Genomic DNA, 22502 nt, shown 5'->3' with positions numbered 1-22502 from the left:
TTTATAAATTTTAATAATCAATTAAATCATATGTAACAGTAATTTTTTATTTATTAACTCTTTGTTATAACAAGCTTATCAATCTATAATAATCAACATTAATGGTGAGAGAATTATAAAATTCAAATAAGTTAATTAATATCTGAGAAATAATTATTATTACGTGTTTCTTCCAATTTTTTAATTAATTAAATGTCTCGTTGTCAAGTTTAATCACACATCTTTTTCAATATTTAAATATTGTCATACAAAATTTGGTCATACGTTTCAAAAACTTGATCGTTCAAATATTATTTGAAATTTCATTTACAAATAAAATAGTACTGCAAAAGTTTTGCTATGGTTTTAAATTTAATAAAAGCAGGAAAATAATTACCACAAAAACATGTACAGTTCAACAACCCTTTCCTGCTAATTTTTTATTCTCACATGATTTCAGTACTACTCAAATAGACAAGGTTCCAGGGTTTGAGTTCTACATCATTAATTCTACTTTCTCACCCATTTTCTAGGCAAAAGTTGTGGCTTTTTTTTTTTTTTTTTCCCTTTTTCCTAAGGAAAAATTCTGAGTTTTCAAAATTTTGTTTTGATGAGTTAATATTATATTATTTTTTTGCTTTCAGTATTATTTCACTGGAGTATTGACGTGCCATCGAAAAATCCTAACGTTATTTCGAAATCATTGTCTTGTCCGATGTATAAGTAACTTGACCAAAATAGTCAAAAAATATAAGTTAGTGTACCAAAATCGAATTTTGATAGTCGACCAAAACTCCAAAATAGGCAAGTTAGTAGGAAAGAAAATCGTTTTCCCGTGATAATATTGTTATAGCAACTATATCACAAAGAACCCTGCATGGGGACAATTCATATCACCCAATTAGTTTACCAATGTAATATAATGATTTCCAGAAAACCGTTATCATATATTTTATTATTTTGAACAAATTTGTAAAATAAATTTGGTCAATTACTTTTTAAAAAAATACTTTTATGAAGATAAAGAAAAAAATTACAAGGTTAATAAATAACGTACAATCAACATTCAAATTTATTCAAAAACAAATACATTTATGAAGCAAACATAGAAGATAAAACCAATCCACAGTTTCCTCTTTTTTCCACCATGATTTTCTGTTCACTTATGATTAAATTCTAAGCAGAAAAATAGTAAGTTCAGGCCCTCCGTTCCCATCAGGGTTCAACATATAGAACGCTTCTGAATCACGCGTCCCCACAACACGCTCAAACCGAGCCCTCATATACAGCAACTCCCCTTCAGACGCGCCGCCGCTCTTCTGCACATCCTCCACCACCGGAATCACCCCCGCCCCAACGGAAACACTCCTCACCTTGCTCAGGATATGCCAATCAGACTCACTGCATGCACGAGACAGCGCGTACCCGCAGTTTCTCCCGTTGCAGTACATTGTCCACACCGGCTCCCTGAGCAGCACTCGCCTGTTCTGCGGAGGCTTGCGGATCTTCTCGCACTCCAGCGCAATTCGTACCAACCCAGTGGACATTTGTTTCACTAGGGTTGAAGTCGAAACGCCAAGCTCGAGGAGAAGAACAGGTTCGGATGCAAGATCGCTTTGGACCGCGAAGCTGACGTTTCCATGACGGTTACCGAAAAGGGTCCCTGTCACTTTTCGGCCGAGAGAGGGAGTGATGGATAGGTACTGCGTTGGAAGGGTGAGCCACCTGCATGAGGGGAGCATGGACGGAAAAGAAAAGATAGAGAGTAAGGATTGGAAGAACGTGGTGACGGTGCTGGAGGCACGGCGGACGAGGCGACGGTAGGGTTCGTAGTCGTCTTTGGAAGTTGATCTTACGTAAGTGGCCGGGATGATCTTGGTGGTGCTCTTGCTGCTGCTGGTTCTCGGAAGAGTGGGGATTATTTGTTCATATTCTGACAGTGTTCCCATGTTTTTGCGCATAAATTTATCGATGTTTAGGATAATGATATACGCAGTAGTTTGCGTGAATCAGTTATGTGCAAATTTCAACGAAATTGTGTAGTAGAATATTTGCAAGTGGAGTGGGAGGCCGAGGCATGGATGATGCCTCGTATTTATAATACAAAATGCTCACTTAGATTTTAATATTATTATATCATATTATGTATAAACACTCACACAAGTCTATATCCATAAAACTATCGACCGACTTAGTAAAAAAAAAAATTTATTCAAATTATCTTATATTATTCAACATTTATTTCTGATATAAATAACAAAAAAATTTGTAAAATGAAAAATAATACATTAAATATAAAAAATATTATTTTTCACAAATCGGATCAGATCAAGTCACAAAATCGATACATGAAACGTCACATGATTTTTTATATTTGTGGAGTCATGCTATTTAGTAGTATCAATTTCAACAATTTAATTAATTGATCTTTATTAATATCCAAAAAAATACTTGTTAATGTATAATCTGTGCGACAGTAAGATCCATTACACCTAATAAGTCTGACATACGGGCATACTACGTGCCAGATATTTCATAACCATCTATAAAAACAAATTTAAAAAAAATAGAAGACATGGATATTTATCTCATCGCCTTTGTAATGAACAATAAAATATATTTTCACTCGCCATGCAACCTTAGATCGACACGTTTCCGTAATCTATGTTTTTTTCTAGGATTTAGACCAATGATTTTCTTCTAAATAAATTAAAATGAGACGAAAAATAGGTTTTTCCAGTGTCTTTAAGGACCACTCTCTAAATTAATAATCGTTCTTTACATAAATAAAAACATTCTCTCGAGTTTTTTTTTTTTTTTTTTATGATTTTTTTATAAAATTTGTGAAGTTTTATTATATAAATAAAATATTCTCTCTGTGTCTTTAGGACCACTTTCCTTTATATATGTTATTCATTTTTTGGACTATGTGACAATCTTTATTAAGGATTTAATTGAATAAAACTGTTTGTGGACTATTTGAAGCTCGATTCGAGAAATCTTCGTTTGAGCTCGTTTAATGAGACTCATTAAGATAAACGAACAAAGCTTAAGCTTTAAAATATTCGGTTCGTTAGCTCGTGAACATGTTTGTTAGTAAGTTCATTAAAAAAATAATAGTTTTGATTTATTGATTTCGCAGATTACTTATACTTACTAGAATAAATTTACAAATTTTAATATGAATAATATATTTTTTCCTAAATATATAATTTACTTTTTAAGTAATTAAATGAAGATTTAAAGTTATAATTTATATTTATTAAGATCGTTTATACTCGATTATAAACGAGTCAAGTTCAAATATTTAAAAATTCGGTTCAGCTCCACTCGATTACATACATCCCTACTTGCTATCATCACTACCTAATTGCCTTGGGATCTTAAACATCTCTTTTTTCCCCCTAAAATTGGAAAAATAAATGAAACTCGTAGTTTAATTTTTACATATGATGTGGTTTCTCTAAACCGAGACTTGTTTTTATTTTCTCTTGTATAATTTTAATTCGTTCTCTTTTACTGTAATTTAATCCCTTATAAAGATCTTATCCAAATCCGCCAAACCCAAAGTAGCAAACACAACCAACTAGACGAGAATTGGGCCTCCATGTTTCAGCCCGTAAAGACGAGCAGGCCATATTGTGGATCCACCCGATGATACCGAGTTTATTTCCTTTCAACCATTTTTTTTTTTTAAAAGGAAAATAGATTATTAAAAAATAATCTAAGAATAATGTGATTTTGATTCTCAAGTGAGACAATAGCTACTTCATTTTTTTCATATTTTTATCTTATATATATAATACAAGATATAACATCATACTTCTACCTCCCATAATTATATAAATTTACCATGTGACATTGGCTCCAAATTTCAAATATACTTTGTAGGTAAACCTTCTCGTGAACTTATATTCGTGAGACAGTTCAACTCAGTTGCATATATGAATATTAGAATATATTACACAATATTTCTTCGTAACATTAACTATAAAAATACATTTTTTTACAGTAAAAATAATACTCTGAATATAAAAAAAAAGTCGTGAGTTAGATTGAAGATTTATCTTATATAATTGATTCGTGAGACCGTTTTAGACGGAGTTCTTGTTATTAAAATTTATCATTTTGGAAGAGTTCAATTGCAGTACCACCTTATTTTATGAACAATCGAAGAGTCAAAAGAGGCAAATTTACGTTTCTCAGTTACTCCCACGCGGCTCCATCCTTGTTTGGAAATTGTCCAATACGACACGTGACCACTTTTTATCAGACTCTGATTTTGATATTATTATTTATTTTTATAAAAAATATAGTATTATTAGTTGAATATAACGTGTTCCTATCAAATTCCACCAGGCATTGCACTAAACCACACCCAGCCGACGAGAAAATTCCCTGCTCTTGCAATCAATTTTGAATTCTACGATCATCACAGGCGCAAGTGTTGACCTTTCAACGTTAGAATATAATCACTCTACATTTTATATGTTGTTATTATATAAATCAGATAACCATCGATTCAAGACTTTAAATTCTCATCCACGTACAAACCATTATTCTAGCTACTCTTTACTTTCTTTTATTGATCCCATTAACAATGTTTTCTTCAAACTCAAACGAGTACCAGAAATTCTCGGACAAAACCGCTGATGCCGCGTCGAAAGGGAGTCCGGTCAACTCCGACACGACTAGCCAGCCCCAACCTCGTATCCCGCCCAAACCTCGAGTCCCCTGGTCCACAGGCCTATTCGATTGCTTCTCAGATGTCGAAAACTGTGAGTTTTTGCTTCATTTTGTAACTACCAATTAGCTAGGTTCTCTCTTAATTCTTTCATTTTTTGCAAAAAAATAAAAAGATAAAGAATAGTGGGTTTTCATTTACTTTCATGATTAATATCAGGTTGCGTTACGTGCTGGTGCCCGTGTATTACTTTCGGGCAAATTGCTGAGATTGTTGACCAAGGATCAAGTTGTAAGTCTAGTCTCGCAACTTTTTTTATATGGTACATACTGAAAAAAAATCATGAGCCACCGTTGGGCAAAAAATAAAGGAATTAAATTTAATAAATGTAAATTTATTTTGGCGCAGCGTGTGCACAGAATGGAGCCTTGTACGCAGTGATAGCGTGTGTGACGGCATGCCCTTGCTGTTATTCTTGTTTATACAGATCAAAAATGAGGGAAAATTACTCGTTGCATGAATCTCCATGTGGGGATTGTTTGGTTCACTTCTTCTGTGAATCTTGTGCTCTGTGCCAAGAATATCGCGAGCTCAAGTCTCGTGGATACAATATGTCCGTTGGTAATTAACTCTTTTATTTTATATATTCACTCCATATATATATATATATATATATATATTTGAAAGTTGATGTGTATATAAATAAATTGATTTTGCACAGGATGGCATGGAAACGCGGAGAAACACAACCGTGAGGTAGCCATGGCTCCGGTGGTTGAAAGTGGAATGAGCCGATGATAAAATAAAATAAAATAATTCAGTCAATCAACCCAATCATGATATATTATGTATGTTTAGTTTATGTTTAGTTTGTTTTTGCTATACTTGTTTTTTTTTTATTTACCTTTGGGCTTGTGCAAATCTGTATCGTATTTTCTCGGAAATAAATATTTCCTTATGTGTACATATAGTTGGATAGGTTGGGTGTTGTTTTCAGATGTTTGTGTTTGGTAAATTTCTCTGTTGGGGATTAAAGAGAATATTTAATTTTTTTTATTTGAAGAAGAATAAGAAAGAAATTTCTGATAATAATTTTGTATCGTGTAATTGAATCACAACATATTGTATTATGTTAAAATATCATATGATATCACCTTTTCTTTTTTTACGGGAAATTCATGCTTGTTTGAAAGAATGAAGATAAAAACTTGTGTAAAACGGTCTCATGGTCGTATTTTGTGAGACATATATCTTATTTGTGTCATCTATGAAAAAATATTACTTTGTATACTAAGAGTGTTACTTTTTATAATGAATATTGGTTGGGTTGACCCGTCTCACAAATAAAGATTCGTGAGACCGTCTCACAAGAGACCTATTCAAGAAAGAATTAGGGCAAAAACTTGAGTGTGACGGTCTCACGGGTCGTATTTTGTGAGACAGAAATCTTATTTGAATCATCTATTAAAAAATATTACTTTTTATGCTAAGAGTATTATTTTTTTATTGTGAAGATCGATAGGGTTGACCTGTCTCACAGATAAAGATTCGTGAGATCATCTCACAAGAGACCTGATCAAGAATTAGATTGAAAGATAGGAAAATGGATTTTTTTTTTTAAAAAAATACATTTTTTCGAACTTTGTCATTTTTTAAAGAAACGATTTAATAAAATTAAAGAAGATTATAACACAAAAGAAGAAGACTAGTCCAACTACATCTTAAAAGTTTACACGTCGTACAAGATAAAATTTAATATTTTATATCATATCATATGAAAAGCGAATCTCGTCATAAAATTATATTCCAAATGGAAATGGGCTGATTTTTCTAAGTTCATTATCCATTCTAATTCAAATATTTGGGCCCGAATCATCCTCCACCAGGCAACTTAAATTGGAGGCTCAAATCGTTGTGGGAGCCCAAATTAAATTTAGTCGAGATCAAACGACATCCATGTTTGAACAAAATCTTATGTGAGACGGTCCCACGGGTCGTATGTTGTGAGGCGAATCTCTTATTTGGGTCATCAATGAAAAAGTATTACTTTTTTATGCTAAGTGTATTACTTTTTATGCTAATAGTATTACTTTTATTGTGAATATCGGTAAGGTTGACCCGTCTTACAGATAAAGATTTCTTAGACCATCTCACAGATAAAGATATGTGAGACCGTCTCACAAGAAACCTACTCCTATATTTGTCATTGCATAACCTATAATAACAACAAGCATGTCATATAATATATTTAATTAATTTCTAGAAGAATTTCAAATGTTCTCGTAATTTCGCGCATTCTATCCAGGGATTTGAATTTATAGTAAGATACAAATAAAAGGATTTGAATTGACTAGGTTGTGGTGTAAATTTTAAATCGAAGTAAAAAAATTTACTTGAAGAAACAAGTAGTTTCAAATTTTTTATTCAAAATTTACTTCAAATAGATCCAATATATTTGAAATTAAATCATTTCAAATACATTTTTCTAAAGTAAGTATCTTTTGATATAATCTAACGAATCTATATTGTGAGATGTGATGATCAGATCTATATTTACAATTAAAAGTAATATTTTTGGAATAAAAATAATAATATTTTTCATAGATCGGATTGGCCTGGAAAACCCGTCTCGAAATTGACTTGTGAAATAATCTAATTGGAATTTGTGGGACTCATCTAAATACAAGCTCAAAGTATGGCTCGATATGCTATGCTTGACGACGCCTTTCCGTGGAAGAAAAAGTTGATTAGTTTACTCCAAAAACAGCAAAAATTTTTGCGTTTAAAAAAGAAGCAAAATTAGGAGGCTCCCATTATAAGCAGAAAATTGTAAATATGGATTTTTAAATATAAGGTTTAATTCCATAACTAAAACTGAACACACACAAAGGGATTTTATCATATAATATTTAGAGTAGGTTTTTTGTGAGACGGTTTCACGAATCTCTATCTGTGAGACGGATCAAACCCCACTTATATTCACAATAAAAAGTAATACTTTTAGCATCAAAAGTAATATTTTTTTCATGGATGACCTAAATAAGATATCTGTCTCACAAAATATGACCCGTGAGACCGTGTCACACAAATTTTTGCTTAATATGTATTATCACTTTTGTGTGCTATTTAAGAACAATAACGTTGTAATTTTTAAATTTATACTTCCTATTTTTTACTTTATTTTTTCTATATTTCGATTGCTAATATAGTATTTAAGGAAAAAAATTTGAAATTTATATAATGGTTTAGAATTTTGATTTAAAGTGGGAAAAAAACACTTATAAAATCCAAGAAGAGATGCGAAATGCTAGACTCTCAAATTCCTCTCTTCCACGTAATTACATGTCCATAATGTAACATCAAGTTTTGGTGTGAATCCACTAAAATAAACAATTGGAATTCTTGACTTTAGATCATAAACAAATTGTTGGGACTTGGAAGATATGGATAACTTTGACACAAATCAAACAAAACAAAACAAAATTTGGGAAAAATAAAAGAAAAACGAGGGATTTTTTCAAGAAGATAATGATTCATAGACAAGGATGACCTACGGATTGAAATATTTTGTAATGTCCGGCTACCTTTACTTGTAAAGGCTTCTAGTAAGAGAGTGAGAGGATCAATTCATACCCGAAAATCATAATATATAGTTTGAATTATTGAAATTTGATCCTGAAAAGAATATTTTATTCTTTATTAATTTGCTAAATATCAATTTAAGATTTTGTCTTTCTAAATTATAAAATCTTATTTTATTTATTTCTAGATGATAAGATCTTAATTGATTTATCTCTAGATATTATAGGATTTGTTTTTAATATACTTTTTATCTTTATTTAAAAGAGTTTTATATCTAATGAAAATCTTATTTCCTTATTTTGTATGACTCTCTTATGGAATTGATTTTAGGTCATGCATTGGGTATAAATATGGAGTGTCTTATAGTCGTATAAGTTCTTTCGGTGTGAGTCTTTTCCTGAGGGTTTTTGGGAAGGTCGCCAGAGGAGTTCTTGCACGGAAAAAAAATACGAAAGCCAAGCCTATTTTGATGAGAAGTTTTTGTGTGATCGGGTGATCATTTTGTGCAGCTGCTGAAGTTTTTCGTGTGATCTGTTGATCACTTTGCACAGATGTTGGAGTTTTTTTGAACATGCACAAGTTCAGTACTGAAGATTTTCGTGTGAAGAGTCTGTGTGTTTGATTCACATAATCACCGTGTAGCTGATTGGTGTTGACGACACTCAAGAACCATACTGCATGAAGTGTTGGGTGAAGAATGGTTTCGTGTGGTTTTAAGCAATACGATCTTTTGTTTCATGCATCTAGTATTTACTTTGAGTTTTTGATGCATTTTAATTCCTTAGAGTTTGAAAGAATTTGGTTTTGTTATTTTCACTATTATTGTTTTGTGTAAACGATTTACATATTTTTCTAGTGAATTGTTGTCATAAGGCGTTGTACAAATACTTGTAGATAATTTAAATCTTGTTTCTTTTTATTCATGTTATGCTTGTGTGTCAATAATTAATTTCCGCTATATGTTGTGCGCTCGTATTGACAACAACAGAGCACAACACTAACTTCTGATATACATAATATGTATATTTCCTGTACTTTTATGATCAACAACGTCCTTTCAAATCCAATTTAAACAAATCTAATAAAAACCGCAATGTATTTTGTATTTTTTTAAAAAAAAATTCAAGTAACCTGTCCAACCAATCCCTCCATAATAAATTCAAAAATAATATTTTATTTGTTCTGATCAATTTTTTATATATATAAACGCATATACTTGAAAATAAAACAGCTCATGTATCGTAAAACGGTGTTTATTATGATTTTATAATTTCATTTTAATTTTTAAACCTAAAATTAGACTTGTCTCATCCAAAACTGATTTGATCCGGACCGATTTCTAACCCACCCTCCACTTGTTTTTGTTTCCCTATTCAAAGAAAAGTAGGTTTTCATGTGTATATATGTCTATAACGTGAATATGTCAACCTTTTATGAAAGTCATGCCCCGCTAAGCAACGTGTTTTTGTATGGCAAAAGGCGTCATTATCAAATCTAGTGTGTCCAAAATAATTGTTTCTTTGGATGTAAATATTTAAATTTATTCATTTTTCGTAATTGTAAAAATAGGAGTCCCGTAGACCAACTGACTTTGTCTATCCTAAGCCAAAATAATGAAATTAAATGTAATATAAACGACACAAAATTTATTAATATTCGAGTGTGATATAATCCTTCTACATCGTCTCTTCTTCGAACGACGGGTGTCTCGCTAAATGATTGTTATTCTACACTGAACTCCAAAGAATTCAGCAGCTAGATCCTATGATTTACAAGACTCCATTAGTTATGATTTTCTTTTCTGTGGCAGAATGAAATAATTTTCGTCATCATCTTAATTACGGGTTTTTTTAAAAAATATTATAAATTAATAAAATCATTATAAAAATGTTGCAAAGTAAAAATTTTTATGAAACTAGTACAATCCGCAAAACACTGTCACGGATTCATATTTAATTTTTTAAAATAATAAAAAAAAAGTCACGGATTCAAGACAGGATTCAGAATCGTGGCAGGAGGTCACAGATTCATTGTCCATGACCACTCCAACCCGTGACTTTTCCCTCCCGTGACTTTCCTTCTTTAAATGAGGTGCGCACCTCCTCATTTTCCAATCACCGAGGCGTCTCTCTTCTTTTTGACGGATCATATCACCGATTGTGGAGCGCACTTTTTCCTTTCCCCTGCATTTTTCTTTCATCACCGAGCTTCATTAACGTAAGTATTCAAATTTTTTTCAGAATATTAAGAGGTAATGATATTGTTTTGTTTATTATATTTATAGTTTTTCGTTAATTATAGCAGTTTTAAGTGATAACAATAGTTTTAATTTTAATTGTCTTAACAGAATTATAATACTATAATTTAGAATTTTTGCATATTATGAATGCATTATAGTAGTTTTAATTAATAATAATAAGGTACTTAATTTAATTTCAATAATTATAATATTATTTGTATTATTAGAATAATTATAATATTAACTGTATAATAATAACTATATAGTTATTATATTGGTATAATTGTAATATTAATTGTATAATATTAATGAACAAATCACGTCATACTTATAATAGTAATTTTATTATTGAAATAATTATAATATTAATTGTATAATAATCACTAAATTTAATGTTATTATAATAAATATATACGTTTTGTATTATTGGAATAATTATAATATTAATTGTATAATATAATAATAATAATAAAAATATAACTTATAACAAAATTATACATTATATTACAATGCAACCGAAAATTTTTTTAATACAGTAACAAAACATAAATAATATAATTAAAATCTAAGAAATTATTTAAATTACCTTTTCAAATGTGGTTGTACGTAATTTGTAAATAAATCAGCGAACGATGTTTATTATCTGCAATAAATTACGAACATTATCAGAAATATTATACAAAAAAATATCAAATATAAAAAGCAAAAAAAAAATAGATTCGACGGAGACTCGACGCAATTGTCCCAAATTCTGATACTCAGCACAATTCTCCCAAATCAACTTCTGAATTACTGAGACTCGACGCAAATCTATAAAATTCTGTTATTCTAGCAGAATTCCTCAAATCAAATTAGAAATTCTAATAATTATACGATCGACGCAATTTATAAAGGGACGAGAGTCAAGATTTCTAAAAATTATAATTAACAAAAAAAAACGGAACTAAAAAAGCATATAATTGGGTAGAAGAATGTCGAATTTGTGCCGAAATATTTCACAAATTATTTTTTTTTTAAATTTTAAATCCGCAGTTTCAACTTCCGGATTGTTACATTTTTACAAACTTTCCAATTCTGCAATATTTTAATACATAAGTTTTAAAAATATAATATTTTTTTAAAAAAGCCTCTTAATTACTTGATTAATCGACATGAAGACTTTCACATGTTGAACAATTGTATACGTTAAAAAGTCCTCTTTAACATTAATTAGTCTGAAATTTTTTGCGACCTTTAAACTTACCTATTCAGTTATATATATTGGTAACAAAATCAAATTTCATAGGGATCTATGTGCTAGAGAAAGGAATTATGATTTTTTTTTAAAAATAAATAAAATAAAATAGCTTAATCCGAGAGTTTAAATTTGGGATCATGGTAGGGGAAATTCAATCCTATGGCTAAGATTTGACCAATTTCTATAAGACTAGCATGATTTAAGTGTTTGAACCGAGTTTTTTTTTTTATATATTTTTATATTTGCCATAATTCAGTTCAATAAAAGAATTTTTATAGAAAAAAAATGTGATTTGCACACCTAACGGTCCCACACAGAGCTGCCCCACGCCCCGGTGTGTGAAGGAAGGGTAAATCAGGGATATGCCTGGCCAGGTAAGTACCCAGGGAGAGGAAGGCTCGCGATTTGGGCGCGATAAACAAGACCGAATACATCTTTACGGGATTCGAACACTCGTTACCTTCTTTTTTCACCAAGATCTTTGTCAGTCCAGCTGTGCCCTGGGGGCAAGAATTTTTATACAAGGTGGGGGCGGAGGGGGTTGAGGAGGTGGGCCGATGGCTCTAACAATGAACAAAAACAGGTGGAGGGGAGGGATGGGGGTCACGGAGGGTGCAACCCATTCCCCTTGGTAGGCAGACAAAATTTATATTGTTATATTATTTGAGTAAATCAGCTCAGAGTAAATAATTTATTGTCACGGTAAGATTTTTTGATAAACAAATAAATAATTTTCTTCTCAAATCAAAAAAAATTCATTTTTTTTGTTAAAAAAAAACATGTTTTTATTAAATTTGTATTTCATCTATAATTATTATAACTTTATAAAACATTTTTTCAACTTTTATATATACTTTTGCAAGTTTTAAATGATCGTATTACCCATTACATACAAAATATTATAGAAACCCATTTATAATAAAAGCTTATTCTACTAAATTTGTATCTGCGATATTTTTTTATCTTTATATGTACGTTTTATTTTTGAGTAATAATATTGCCATAACATAAAAATATTACAAAGAAACATATTTTAATTTTTTTTATTTTGAAAAAAAAAATATTTAACTTAAAATATGTATAAACACATCGCGCACTAAAAGATTAAAAAAAGAAAATATAACCAAACAATTATATTTAATTTGAGAGTAGGTCTCTTGTGAGACGATCTCACAAATCTTTATCTGGAGGACGAGTCATAAGAATAATGTTTTTTCATGGATGACCCAAATAAGAAATATGTCCTACAAAATACGACCCGTGAGACCGTCTAACACAAGTTTTTGCCTTAATTTGAAATAGAACGTAAAATTTGACTGAGTAATTTCATATTTCTCCTAATTTGAGATATACTTTAGTTACGAATTTTTTTTTAAAAAAATCATCAATCTTAATCAATTTGATTGTTTTGTAGGTAATTTAGTATATAGTTGATGATAATGGACGCTACATGGGTTTTCTTGCCGCCACTCAATCAATATTCCACTTCCTACAAAATATTGAACAGTCAAATTGTATACCAGCTGCCAATACCATTTATTATATAATTATATATATATAAATTATTATTTCTACACAAATTTTAAAAAAAGTTCTGTATTTTCAAAAAACTACAATGAAATATTCGCAAATAATATTAAAAAAAATTCGAGTGAATTTAAAATTTTAGTCATTATCTAAAATATAGAATATAATTTTAAAAGGTGTGCCCCATTCTCCACGAAGATGTAAACGACTGGGAATTGACTTAGATTTCAGTCACTAAAAACTGGTTACACTTCAATTTAAAATTGTTATATAAATAAATAAAGACTGATGAGTTATGATGACTATTGACAATTTCCTTTAAGTTTATATTGACTTGGGTTTATATTTGAATTGAATATGAAATAATATACTAATTTAATATTACTTTTTTGATATCTTACATACCTATTTAACGTCCAACGCACCTAAAATCCAAACCTCCCGAACCCAACAAACAACCAAAACAACAAGAAAAAGAAAAGCAGAAAAAATGGAGGTGGAAAAAAATTCGATCCCTTGTGGGGCCCTCCAACGTTTGCCGGACTCCAACTTAAAATTAAAATCCAATTTAACCAAAATTCCGCGAGGAAAAATAAATGTATGAAACACACACACTGACAGAGGAGGACACAGTGGATTAGCAAACACGTCAATGAAAAAGCAGCCTAGTCCACATTTGCCCGCGACATCCGTGATTTTGGTCCCATCTACTCAAATTTGTCGACATCATTTTTTTTTTTTAAAAAAAGAAATTATTTTATTTTTTAAAATTATATTTATCTGTTTATTTTATATTTCGTAAATAAATATGGAATACTAGATTCTACCAGAGAAAAAAAAAGGCGGTTGAAGCATCTTTTTTCAGCCCACGATTTGGGATCGAATTTGGAAAACTTTATTTTAAATATTTGATAGCTTTAATTTAATCTAAAAAAATAATTACTAAATTTATATATTCAATCTCACTTTATTACATATTAGTTAATCTATACACGCGATGCATGTGTATACAATATTTTTATCATTATCGATTGACTAAAATGAAATTTGACAAATTATGATACCACTAAATTGATATTTGAATTATAAAATAAAAATAAAAGTATGTGTTGAAAATTAAAAAAACAAAACAAAACAAAAGTATAATATTAGTATCAAGTTGAAAAAAAAGTCGATGTTCTTCTTAGACGTAACTATCATGTCATCGACTTTAATAAAATAGAACAGATATATAATAATAATAATATAAAAAGAGAGAAAAAAAAAAGGATTGAATATTTGAAATGTATTCCCACGTCACCGTCATTAGTCTCGTATATTTTTGCCCCTATAAATTTCTCCTCATTTCGACACCTTCGATCACACCAATCATCTCTCTAGAAATTTTTCTCGATATGTTGGAATTTCTTGTTGTTTGAAAAGCATTTATTACCTTTTAATGGAGGATATGAACGGTAAGAAGCGGTTGCGGGATGAGACTGTGAATCCCAGATCGGATGTAGACTCGCCGGAGGTGAAGAGGCTGAGGGAGAATCTTCTGGACAGTTTGGACGATGACGATGATGAGGCTGAGTTTTGTACGGCGAGGGAAGATCTAGACTCTTTCATGAAGAGCTTCGAGAAGGAGATTACTTCCGACGCCGGAGACGCGGTGGAGGTCGTGGATCTGGTTTCCGGGACCGAAGATTCTCGGCCGGAGCTGGGTTACTTGTTGGAGGCTTCTGATGATGATCTTGGACTGCCTCCCACGGAATCGTCTCCGGATGCAGCGCAGAAATCTGAGCTGGGAGACGATATCTGGGGATTTGAACCGGGGATTCCGGGTTATGATTCGGATGGATATGGGTTCGTACAGACGGAGAACTTATATTGCGGCGACAGTGAATATGTAGCGATTGACGGGTTGTTTGACTATTCGGATATGGGCTTAGGGTCGGGTGACTTTTTGTGGAGACCCGGAAAGATGCCGGCCCAATAGCCTGGGCTTCTTAAGTCTTGAGATGTTTAGGCAAAGAATATTTGTTGATATAATTATACTTTATTTTTTTCTTGAATTTTCATTCGTTTGGAAAATTGAAAGAGCAGTAATACGTTGGGGGAATTCAGACATGATGCTTACCTTGTGCAACAACATTTGGAACATCAGAACAAACAAAAAGCTCGAGTAATTATTATAAAAAATCGACTCTCAAATATATAATTTGTAGATTAAATACTATAAAAAAATTATATTTTGTAATATAACACGAAATACTATGGTTCTGAGTATTTGTAAAAAACTTCATTCTCGGTTATAAGCTTTAATTGTTATGGAAGAAAAAGAATTGTTTGTGTTTCATTCTCTTTCTTTTCCTTTTTTTCAGAAATTAAGGGACAGAGAAATTCTTTGTTTCTAATTTTTATATTATTTTACTTGAAACATAATTTAAATTCTGGAAACTTGTAACTTAACAAAAATTCATTAATCTTGGCAAAAGCCATCGGTCGATCGGAAAGTTGCAAGGTGTAATTGGTGAAATAGAACTTATAAAATAACTTTTTTCTAGAAAAAAAAATTAAAAATTACTCATGAATAATCCGTGAGTGGTTCCATATTCGGCTTAAGTTTGACTAATTAAGGGGTGATATATTATATTATATCGAAAAATACAGATAATATATGATATCGGAAATTACGATGTTAAAAATATTATATTGATATTTCGATATATTGAGTTTTGGTATACTGAAATTTTCGATATGTATATTAGCATATCGATTATACTTAATTATTGTGGTATATCGAAATTTCAATACTGTATCGATTTATATCGAAATTTTTTTTGAAAAAAATAGTTTTGTTATTTAAATATATTATATATTTTTAAATTTATATATATTATTTTAATGTTTCGAAATATATCGAAATTTTTTTAATTTCGTATCGTTATCGTATCAAATTGTACTGAAAATTTCGTTAAATTCTATATTTTTTGATAGGGTAACCGGGATATATCGAAAATTCTTTATTTTTACAAATCCCTAAATTTAACAGATATGAGTCCAACTGGTTGTGATCGAGACGGTGGAAAGGATAATCCCAATCCTTCCCCAATGAAAACATGTTTTTATATAAATATATAAATAAAGAGAAATAGTAACGGAGTCGGTGACAATATATTATATATCCTTTTATATTTAATTACAATTTTAAATGTGTTTCTTGTGATAAAACATATATTTAGCTCGATTTGGTTAGAATATTAGTTGACGAAAATACTTGTTAGAGTTGGGACAGTTGGTATAACTTAAAAACTTGGCAGCAAATAAAATTTTGCTGTCTTTATCATTTTTACCTAAAAACACGTTTGTTTAAAGATATTGTACTTAACAGGGATGTAAACGAACCAAACCGTTTGTGAGCTATTCGAAGCTCGATTCGATAAAAGCTTGTTTGAGCTCGTTTAATGAGGCTCGTTAAGATAAACAAACCAAACTCAAGTTTTACAGTATTCGGCTCGTTAGCTCGTGAACATGTTCGTTGATAAGTTCATGAGTAATTTTTTAGATGAAAAAATAATAGTTTTGATATTTGATTTATTGATTTTGAATATTATTTATGAAATATATAGAAAAATATATTAAATTTATTTATTATAATAAATTTACAAATTTTAATAAGAATAATATATTTTTCTTTTAATATGTAATTTACTTTTTAATTAATTTAATAAAATTTTAATGTATAATTCATATTTATTAAGCTTGTTTAGGCTCGATAAAGGCTTGAATAAGCTCGTGAACCATGCATATGTTCGTTAAATAAAGCTCGAGCTCGGCTCGATTATAAACGAACCAAGCTCAAATATTCAAGAGCTCGGCTCGGCTCGACTCGATTACATCTCTAGTACTTAATAATTCCGAATTTCAATTATAATCTTTTTTAACACGTTTTCAATTACATTTTTTTTGTTTTTACTTTATTCAATTTTGCATTTTAACTTGTCTAATTCAAACATCCTATATTTCGTATTTTATTTACATGGATGACGTGTGTGTGTATTTTGGTGCTGTAGCATGTAACATTAAAATTTTGGGAGTGTATATTTTAGAGTCTGATATATTATATTATAAAATTTTGTAAAATGATTGAATGAAAATAAAGATTATTTTAAGAAAGCTAAAATAATTAAAGATATTTATTATTTGTTCCGCATGGAATCGATTAGAACAATTAGCTTTATTATTATGAATGCAACCCACAAGTAGATTCAATTGAACATCCCTATAGATAGTTACACGAGTTCCTAGGTAACAAAATAGCAAAACAATCCATAAGGTCACCCACAATGGTTGGTTAATGGGTGTTAATAACACCCATTAATTTTCGCCCACCAATGTGGGCGCAAGAATTAATAATCTTGGATGACATGGCAGCCAAGAAATTCATCAGAATGAACGGCGTTATTTCGAAATTTGCGACGGTTTTTCGTAAACCATAGCAACTTTGCAACGGTTTTTCGTAAACCGTCGCAAAGTGAAAAGCGTCTGTTTTTTTTAAAAAAAGGTCGCTATTTGCGACGGTTTTTTAACACCCGTCGCTATGTGCGACGGTTTTTGAAAAACCGTCGCTAATTATCACCAACGGCTATTTTCAAACGGCAAAATTATGCACCAACGGCTATATTCGATTATCGTAATTCGTTTTTTTTGTATTTTGTGTTTTTTTTAAAGAGATTGTGTTGAATAATATTTTAAATAAAAGAGTCCAACTTTTTTTTCATTTCTTAATAATATTTTAATGAATATTGGAATTAAGTTATTTTTAAAATAATAATACTATTTATTTTTAGTAATATTTGTTGTAAAATTTTAAAAATATTAGAAATATATTGAAATATTAAAAATAAAAAAAAAATGAGTAAGTGGACAGTGAGACCCATAAATAATGAAAGTTGAAATTAAATGAATGTGGGTGTGTGTTAATAATGGGGAAGTGTTAATGTAATGAATATGTGGCTCGTGGATCCCATCATTTTTGATGAGATGGATAGTTATTAACATGGATTAATTCCGACGGATGCGGATGCCCTAATAGGTAACAAAATAGCAAAACAATCAACGAAAAAGTAGGTTTCTTGTGAGACGGTCTCACGAAACTTTATATGTGAGATAAGTCAATCTTACCGATATTCACAATAAAAAATAATACTTTTAGCATAAAAAAATAATTTTCCATGGATGACCCAAATAAAAAATACGTATCACAAAATATGACTTGTTAAACCATCTCACACAAGTTTTTGCCCAATAACAATTTGTTCATAATTTTTTTTTAGTATAGCTTTGTTTAGGTGTTTTTTAAAAATATATATATATATATGTATAAACTTAATGTTTTTTATTTTAATATTAAAAAAGACAAGTAAATTAAAAGAACAAAATCCAAGTTCATTGAAAAATATTCAAAAACTTTTTCAAAAGAAAAGCACAATCAAACAAATTATTTTTATACAAAGGTACTCTAAAGCCAACCCCAATCTTATTCTAGCAGCCATTGGATTTGATGTGCGCGTGCGAATAAAGATAAAAGTTACCAACAAAGTTAAATGCCCTGAATTGTATTCGAAATGATAGCAAAAGTTTAAAATTCTGTTTCCAAATTTGTTGTTCACCGTCGTATGGTATGTAAAGAAAGAAGAACATAATGAAATACTAAAAAAAAAAAAAAAATCAGCGGTGAGCTCTAAATAGCCGCATCCAGTTCATTAAAATACCTCTTTGACACATCTCTACGAAATTAAACCGTGTTCTATATGACTACATCGTCAAGCTTTCTGGGTTCTCAACGATCTTTGAGAATGTTTTAAGAAAAGCAGCCAAGTCAGCACCATAAATGATTCTGTGATCAGCAGTCACATTCACCTGAAAAAGTACAGGAGAATCATTCACCTAATGTTGTATCCCAGAAAAAATATTACATCCAACCACTTCTGTTGGAAAAATTGATCTCTTCAATTGGTAAACAATACGGAGATGTCTATACAGCTTCACAAGGTGGGTTTTTTGGTTAAGCAGAACTTCTTCTACTCAATACCCAAACAACACAAAACCCAACTAGCACAGCAGATTGTCAACTACCATTACCAATATGTGGTCGGATGATAAGGCTAAGGTTGTAGAGGTCATTTGTCTGATATAATATAGGTATAGCATCAATTCGACGTTATGTTTTACAGATTGAATAAGCTTAAAATTTGTCACAGCAGTTTAACAACGTCACAGAATCAGTGATCTACCTCGTCAAACACTGACTTCCCATTTAATATTCGGGCAAGTCAATATCTGACAAACAAGTTACATGACATGGTAAAGCTGCACAAGTGATTTCCCATTTCGAACATCAGTGGCAAGTAACATTTGAAATGAATGGTTGTAAATGTGGGAAAAGAAAAGAATAATGTCAACTCAGAGGAAAACAGCAGGCTGCAGCATAAAAATGTGATATGCTCAACTATATGCACCATATAGCACAACATCTTTTCATACCAATGTCAAACTTACCAGCATCTTGTTTTTAACACCGAAGAATCCATCTTTATCAGCACTGACAGTGGGTTTTGATGCTCCAACAGCCATAATAGCCCCCTGATTACCATCAAAAGTACTTTAAACAACGCAGAAATATAATGTAGGCAAAATTATCTCTGTTATACAGTCTCATTTCTTACCTGGCCTGGAGGAAGAATAGCATCAAACCTATCCACTCCAAACATACCCAAATTTGATAGCGTAAAAGTCCCTACAGGTCAAAAACCATATATAACTCAGTAATTTATACAACCATGAATCTCAAAATCGTACCTGACCTTAATCCTTATTACTCTATACAATATGGACTGTTTAAGTACCTGAATTGTACTCATGAGGCTGAAGTTGCTTTGCACGTGCCTTTTCCACGAGCTCCTTCCATTTTTGAGACAACAGATAAAGATCCAACTGCATGAAGCGAAGACAAGTCAAGATCATTAAAAACTTCAATGCTTCTTAAGCTCGAAACAAGGAAAGGTATTGAGAAGTAATGAGAACTCAAATTTCACTCCGATGTTACCTTATCCGCGTCCTGAAGAACAGGGGTGATCAATCCACCATTAATCGCCACAGCTACTGCGATATTTATATTGCTATTGTAAGTAAAACTTTTCCCATCTTTGCATGTCGCGTTCACCACAGGATGCTGAACCAACGCCATTGCTGCCGCCTTTGCTAACAAGGCTGTCATGGTCACACCCTTCGGCTTCACCTATCAGTGTGGATAAAATTGTAATATTTAACTCATATTCACACTTGTAAGTTTTCTCTCTAACTTGTCATAAATATGAAATTATTTCCCAATTTGGTGCAATTCATATCATAATCCAAGAATTAACTCCCATTTCAGTACGTCTATTGTTGGCATCACTGCTTGTGATAAGTTATATGACATGCACGCAGAATGCAATGAATCCATGCCTCACCGCGATTACTCAATTAAAATCACTCTAATTTTTGTAACACATTCCCAAAGATGAATAATTTTAACCAAATGCTTCACCAACTTGGAATCCAGGACATTCCAAATTATCAATGTAAATCATGCTGATTCCAACAGGATGACTTCTTATAAAATTGCAATATTTAACTCATATTCACACTTATAAGTTTTCTCTCCAACTTGTCATAAATATGAAAGTATTTCCCAATTCAGTACAATTCATACCATAATCCAAGAATTAACTCCCATTTCAGTATGTCTATTTTGGCATAACTTCTTATGAGAAGTTATATGACATCCACGTAGAATGCAATTAACCCATGCCTCATGGCGATTACTCAATTAAAATTACTCTAATTTTTGTAACACATCCCAAAGATAATTAGTTTTAATCAAATGCTCCACCAACTAGGAATTCAGCCCATTCCAAACAATCAATGTAAATCATGCTAATTCCAACAGGATGACATCTTATAAAAATGTGTACCTTGTCATAGAGAGCATCGAAGGCATCAGTAACAACAGGATATCCAACTCTGAAAGTGGGCACACTCAAACTCTCCACCATATTCTTCGACACTGCTGTTTGCATTGTAGTGAACGGCACCACACTGGATCCAGGAATCTCCGGAAAACTTGCTGCAGCCTTTGGCGGAGATTCCGGAGCAGCCACGGCAGGCACGGCCACATTACTCTTCGGAGTGGTAGTAATTCCTGCAGCCTTCTCCACATCCTCCGGCGTAATCCTTCCAAACGAACCCGTGCCCACGATCTTATTAATATCCACCTTATGCTGTTTGGCCAATTTCTTCGCATAGGGCGTTGCCACCACCTTCCCCGGCGTAGTGGGGGCAGAAGCCAGTGTCTGAGCCGGAGCTGGCGCAGGAGCAGGAATTGGAACGGGAGTAGAATCCTCGACTTTTGGAGCTGAGCTGGCGGGAGCTCCAGTGGATTGCGACGCGGCTTTAGCCTTGGCTTCGGCGATTTCATCCTCTGTTTCAGCCAAGAGCCCAATCGGCGAGCCAACCGGAGCCGTCTCACCTTCATTAACAACAATTGCAGCCAAAATGCCATCGTAGAATGTCTCCACATCCATATCGGCTTTATCCGATTCCACCACGACGACGGATTCCCCCTTGGAGAGTGTATCGCCTTCGGATTTAATCCAGCTGACGATCTTACCCTCGGTCATGGTAGAGCTGAGGGCAGGCATGAAAATCTCACGGATCTTGGCGCGCACGGCGGGGAGGCGAGAGGAGGAGGAGGAGGATTTAGGTCGCAGGAAGAAAATGGAGGGGCGTAGAAGGGGAGTGACGGAGGAGAGTGAGGATGAGGAGGAGAGTGACGGAGTTTTGGGGTAGACAAGCAAAGCCATGGTGGCGTCGGAGGAGTAGGAGGATGTGGTGGAGGAGTAATTGGTGATCGGTAGAATGTATAGCGGTTGGGGTGGAGAAGACGAGGGACACTTCGTTCGGACTTGGCATGGAGTACTCCGCCTCCGACGACCAATGGGGCCACAGGATAATTATGTAATTTTGATATGAAATACATTTGAAATTCATTTCAATATTATTCCTCACCAAATTTTTTAAAATTAATCAGCTCAAATCCATGAATCAAATATGAGTTCGTCACTCATGAGACGATCTCAAAATTTTTTATATGTGAGATTTGTTAATTATACTGATTTTTATAATAAAAAGTAATATGATTAGCATAAAAAATAATACTTTTTCATGGA

At 31.9% G+C, this 22502-nt stretch overlaps 4 protein-coding genes across 4 annotated transcripts; 2 read left to right on the top strand and 2 right to left on the bottom strand.

Moving 5' to 3' along the window:
* Positions 1–974: 974 nt before the first annotated feature.
* LOC142541729 (protein MIZU-KUSSEI 1-like) lies at positions 975–2085 on the bottom strand. The gene has a single exon (XM_075648193.1). The coding sequence runs from the start codon at positions 1938–1940 to the stop codon at positions 1149–1151; it is 792 nt and encodes a 263-aa protein (XP_075504308.1). The 5' UTR covers positions 1941–2085; the 3' UTR covers positions 975–1148.
* A 2413-nt stretch (positions 2086–4498) lies between these two features.
* On the top strand, positions 4499–5627 carry LOC142541728 (protein PLANT CADMIUM RESISTANCE 2-like). The gene is made up of 4 exons (XM_075648192.1): positions 4499–4757; positions 4883–4954; positions 5072–5284; positions 5385–5627. The coding sequence occupies exons 1-4, from the start codon at positions 4580–4582 to the stop codon at positions 5459–5461; spliced, it is 540 nt and encodes a 179-aa protein (XP_075504307.1). The 5' UTR covers positions 4499–4579; the 3' UTR covers positions 5462–5627.
* A 9059-nt stretch (positions 5628–14686) lies between these two features.
* On the top strand, positions 14687–15226 carry LOC142542071 (uncharacterized). Its single transcript, XM_075648515.1, has one exon. It carries the CDS (start codon positions 14687–14689, stop codon positions 15224–15226), a length of 540 nt encoding a protein of 179 aa, XP_075504630.1.
* A 3603-nt stretch (positions 15227–18829) lies between these two features.
* Positions 18830–22277, bottom strand: LOC142543575 (dihydrolipoyllysine-residue acetyltransferase component 4 of pyruvate dehydrogenase complex, chloroplastic-like). Its single transcript, XM_075650928.1, has 6 exons — positions 21249–22277; positions 20339–20530; positions 20139–20226; positions 19959–20029; positions 19792–19875; positions 18830–19152 (listed from the first exon to the last, which is right to left on the bottom strand). The coding sequence occupies exons 1-6, from the start codon at positions 22134–22136 to the stop codon at positions 19048–19050; spliced, it is 1428 nt and encodes a 475-aa protein (XP_075507043.1). The 5' UTR covers positions 22137–22277; the 3' UTR covers positions 18830–19047.
* Between the last annotated feature and the right edge of the window lie 225 nt (positions 22278–22502).

The sequence above is a fragment of the Primulina tabacum genome, chromosome 4 (assembly GCF_025594145.1).
Source record: "Primulina tabacum isolate GXHZ01 chromosome 4, ASM2559414v2, whole genome shotgun sequence".
Taxonomy (NCBI): domain Eukaryota; kingdom Viridiplantae; phylum Streptophyta; class Magnoliopsida; order Lamiales; family Gesneriaceae; genus Primulina; species Primulina tabacum.
Note: the sequence above shows the minus strand (reverse complement) of the source record. Positions and strands in the feature narration are given on the sequence as shown.